This window comes from Ruditapes philippinarum, unplaced genomic scaffold (genome assembly GCF_026571515.1).
Source record: "Ruditapes philippinarum isolate M1 unplaced genomic scaffold, ASM2657151v2 ctg10133_1_1_1_1, whole genome shotgun sequence".
Classification (NCBI taxonomy): Eukaryota; Metazoa; Mollusca; class Bivalvia; order Venerida; family Veneridae; genus Ruditapes; species Ruditapes philippinarum.
The window spans coordinates 16595-21142 of record NW_026853459.1 but is presented as its reverse complement, the minus strand read 5'-3'; the positions used below and the strand labels follow the sequence as shown (position 1 = coordinate 21142).

At 33.2% G+C, this 4548-nt stretch overlaps 1 protein-coding gene across 1 annotated transcript; it reads left to right on the top strand.

The window, feature by feature from the left end:
* Positions 1 to 1307: 1307 nt before the first annotated feature.
* On the top strand, positions 1308 to 4293 carry LOC132736917 (uncharacterized). The gene is made up of 2 exons (XM_060724128.1): positions 1308 to 2144; positions 2676 to 4293. Exons 1-2 carry the CDS (start codon positions 1804 to 1806, stop codon positions 4018 to 4020), a joined length of 1686 nt encoding a protein of 561 aa, XP_060580111.1. The 5' UTR covers positions 1308 to 1803; the 3' UTR covers positions 4021 to 4293.
* The last annotated feature ends 255 nt before the right edge of the window (positions 4294 to 4548 follow it).

The following is a 4548-nucleotide window of genomic DNA, read 5'->3' as shown; positions in this document are numbered from 1 at the left end:
TTATTTTCAACGTTTAACCCCGATAGGACATCAATTTCTTCTCTGGAGTAACTATGACAGTTGTTTGCAACCTGGTGTGCTTTTCGCGTATAAAATATCTTTTTTGTTGAATAGTCAAAGAGTGAACATCCGTTTTCAACGGAAGAAATGTAAATAATTATGTGTCAAACTAGAACATGCAGACGATTTAAGCATGCAACAAAGGATTATTTAACAATTTTAATCAGTGAAACGTTAAAAATATGGTGGACAGACATAGGATATCATCGTTATTTTGTCAAAAAAAATGCTAAGAATATTCTGGAAACAGAAGGATCAGATTTCACAGATCATAGCCTCGTTGTACCATCTCTCGAACAATAATTTCACTTTACTGTAATTATTTGTAGGATGTTTAGTGTCTTTAAACTTAGTAAAGTTCTTGATTGTAGTGGCATGTATTGTGTCCGTTTTGACCTACTTAAAATTTGTCAATATGACCTTTAACAAGAGCCACCGCCGGGCGGGGGCAACGCTCGACTTTTTACTTTCTCTAAAAGCAAACAAAGAAATGTTTGAACAAAATCTTAACGTTTCCTTTTTATGAAATTAATCGGTCTGTCTTGTCACATTAGTTTTGTGTTGAAACACGCAATTCTATCAATAGAAAACTATATAAATAGAAACACGCAATACTATAAATAGAAACACGCAATTCTATAAATAGAAAATTTTATAAATAGATACACCTGGTGGAGTCACGTGGTGACACGTGGTGGTGTCACGTGGTTGACACATGGTGTCACGTGGTGGTGTCACATGGTGGAGTCACGTGGTGGAGTCACGTGGTGAAGTCAAGTGGTGAAGTCACGTGGTGGTGTCACGTGGTGGTGTCACGTGTGGTGAAGTCACGTGGTGGTGTCACATTGTGGTGTCACATGGTGGTGTCATATGGTGGAGTCATATGGTGGATGTCTATTGGTATATATATATATATATATATATCGCCTATTTTTTAATTGATTGATTTATTGGTGTGTGTATATATATATATATATATATATATATATATATATATATATATATATATATATATATATATATATACACCAATAAATCAATCAATTAAAAAATAAAGATCGCAATACTAAATAAGACGTGGCGTTGTCTAAGTATGTGCTTCCGATTCATTTCCGACGGTATTCATGTAAACTTGTACTAACCTTAGTTTTCTTTAGTCTGCTAGGTTGCGAGGCTGCTAGACTGCTAACTTCACAAATTTCGAAGCGTTAAAATTAAAAAAAATAAAGTTCAATATATTAAAAAATAAAGATCGCGATACTGAAATAAGACGTGGAATGATCTAAGTATGTGCTACCGATTCACTTCCGATTGTTTTCAAGTTTGTACTATCCTTAGTTTTCTTGAGGCTGTTAGGCTGTTAGGCTGCCAACTATCGGCTACTAGGCTGCCAACTTCAGGCTGCTAGGCTGCCAACTTCACGAACATCTTGAAACTTCTATACTGTAACCGGAAAACGCGATACTGTAACACGTTCCCTACGTTGATAATGTATAACCAAGCCTATGTAAACATGGAAGTTATTAGCATTGAAAGGCGGCGTTTTTGTCATTGACAACCTTTTCCACATAACTTATAAATGGACCTGAATATTATACATAAAAGGAAAAAAGGAAAACATTAGAACTGTGTTTAAGCTTTGATGTAAAGTTATATGTTTAAATAGACTGTGACACGAGATTGGGACAGCTTTATTGGTGAATAGATCAGTTCAGATAACATATTGAACACATTTTCTACAAAATGGCTGCTGGCAGTCAAATAGATACAGATATTCTTTCAGATGAAATATTTGATGTATTATGTTCAATGTGTAAAAATAAAGGAAATAATACTGAAGGTGAAAAATTCTGTGTAGATTGTCACGATTACTTTTGTAGAACTTGTGTTAAAGTTCACAATGAAGTACCTGTATTAGTTGGTCACAAGGTGCTGGATAAATCTCAAGTTAAGTCAGGAACCAGCAAAGGTCTGCCGAGGGCACCAACAGAGAGATGTGACAGACACAGTCATAAACACATTGATATGTACTGTCAGAACCATGATAATGTTGGCTGTTCTACATGTATGGCAGTTGATCACAGGTAAAATTTACTCCATAAACAAAGATTATTTTCTCAATTAATATATAGAATATTTAATAGGTACTAAAACGTCATTACAAAATATTCTTTATCACATAAACCGCGGCGCAGGAGTGTATTAAAGCCATTTATTAAAAACTATAATGACACTAGTGTAATAACACTTTGACGTGACGTCATTTGTGCTACATAAGCCTAGCGTTAAAGCGCGCTAGCATTACATAATAGGCACGTCATTGAAAAATTATTCATTTTAACAGTTTACCGTTCTCACTTTATATATCTGATTAATAGAATATTATATTCGTGTAGATTTTATACTATTTATTGAACTCGTTGAATAAAACAATATCATGCTCGCCAGAGGCTCGCATAATATGATTTTATTCAACTCGTTCAATAAATTTAGTATTAAACTACACTCATTCAATATACTCTTTATCTTAGATACTGGTTTGATACAGACAATAACATATTATCTCATCAGTCGTCTTATAGCCTCATATATTAATTGTCTGAAAATTTTGTCAGATTATGCAAGGACACATTCTACATACCAGAATTTATCCAAAACACTGCTTACCAAGTTACACCCAGAGAAATTCAAACAAAGCTCAAGGAAATAGCCAAGAACCTCGCTAAACAAGCTGATAGATTTAAACAGGATAAACAAAGGCTTTTAAAGAGGAAAGCAGTACTATTGGCTGATATAAGAAAATTACGTCAAGAAATCAATGACTATCTTGATAAGTTGGAGAAAAGTTCTATTGATGAAATGGAAGATAAAGTCAAAATTCTCGAAGACAATATTGAAGATGGTGTTAAACAGCTACAAGTAAACAGGTCAAGGATTACATCAGCTACTGATAAATTAGCATCTACAAACACAAATCAAGCTGAAGTGTTTGTTTATGTTAAGATGGCAGAGGATGCTGCAAATGCTGCCAAGAATTACATGGAGCATGCCAACAATAGATGTGCATTAGCAGACATAGAGTTTGAACCAGATAGAACAATTCTTACACAGTTAGAACACAAGAAAACCCTGGGTACACTTAAAGAGAAACCTACAAAGACTTCTGCCAATTTATTTCAGATTAAAAGAAATAAATCATATGATGTAAAAATTCAGTCTGATAAAAAACAAAGATATGTCATGAGTGCCTGCTGTTTAGAAGATGGTACAATTATTCTAGCTGATTACAATAACAAGAAGCTTAAACGGTTACACAGTTATAACTATACTGTCACAGACTACTGTGATCTACCTGGAATGCCACGTCAAGTGTGTATGATCAATAACACACAAGTAGCAGTGTCATCAGAGAAGGGCGTTCATCTCGTTTCTCTAGAAAGAAAAATGAAAACAACAAACACGATAAATACTGATTTTGTATGTTATGGTCTTGCATATGCAAACAATGATTTATATATTTCAGATAATGATACATCAGTATATATGTATACAATGTCTGGTAGGAAGCTTACACAGTTCAGTAAGGATCAATCAGGACAAAAGCTGTTCTCTAACATACAAAGTATAGCTGTCAGTAAGGATGCTACAAGGATTTATGTTGGTGATTTAGATAAAGGACTTATAGTACTGGACAACAATGGTCAGGTTATTTCATCATTCAATGATAAAGAATTAAACAGGGCTACATGTTGTTACCTCACTGAAGCAGATAGTGTGCTGGTATCCGGATGTGGCTCCAATAATGTTTTACAGTTTACATCTGATGGTGAGCTGATGGGAGAGGTTATAAAAGCAGATAGTAGTAAAGAGCGAATTGAGTTAGTCTGTTGTAATCAACAAATGACAAAGATGTGTATAAGTAGATGGGAAGATGACAACATTGAAGTGTATGATATCTAGCATGTTAAGGAAGTGAATACAAAAACACTTTCGATAAAAGTAAAATAATATAAGAACTATACATTGATTCATATGTGAAATACAACATTCGAACATTAAAAGAAAAACACACTTAATAACCAGTAATGATACTGGTTTAAATTGTGAATATACATGAATTATGTTGCAAACAAATTCATCTGATTTGTCATGTACATTATAAATAGTTGCATTATGATTTAATACAAAACTTATTTATATTTTGTAAATAGTATATTGTGTAAATGAGATGGTGTTGTGTGAAATGAATGTATAATAAAAAAATTCTATGATTTATATTGAGAATGATTAATTTTTACTACTTAGTGGCGTTATTGTAAGTGATTTCCTCTTTTTCGACTTAATACTACTTAAAAGCCCATTATGCCTATAAACGAATAATAATTTCCTTCTTAAGAAAAGAACAAAACTGGTTTCATAACGTTAATATAAATGTGTAAGTGCTCCTTAAATGTTGTTTCCTTGAAGAAATGTGAACAACTGAAAGTG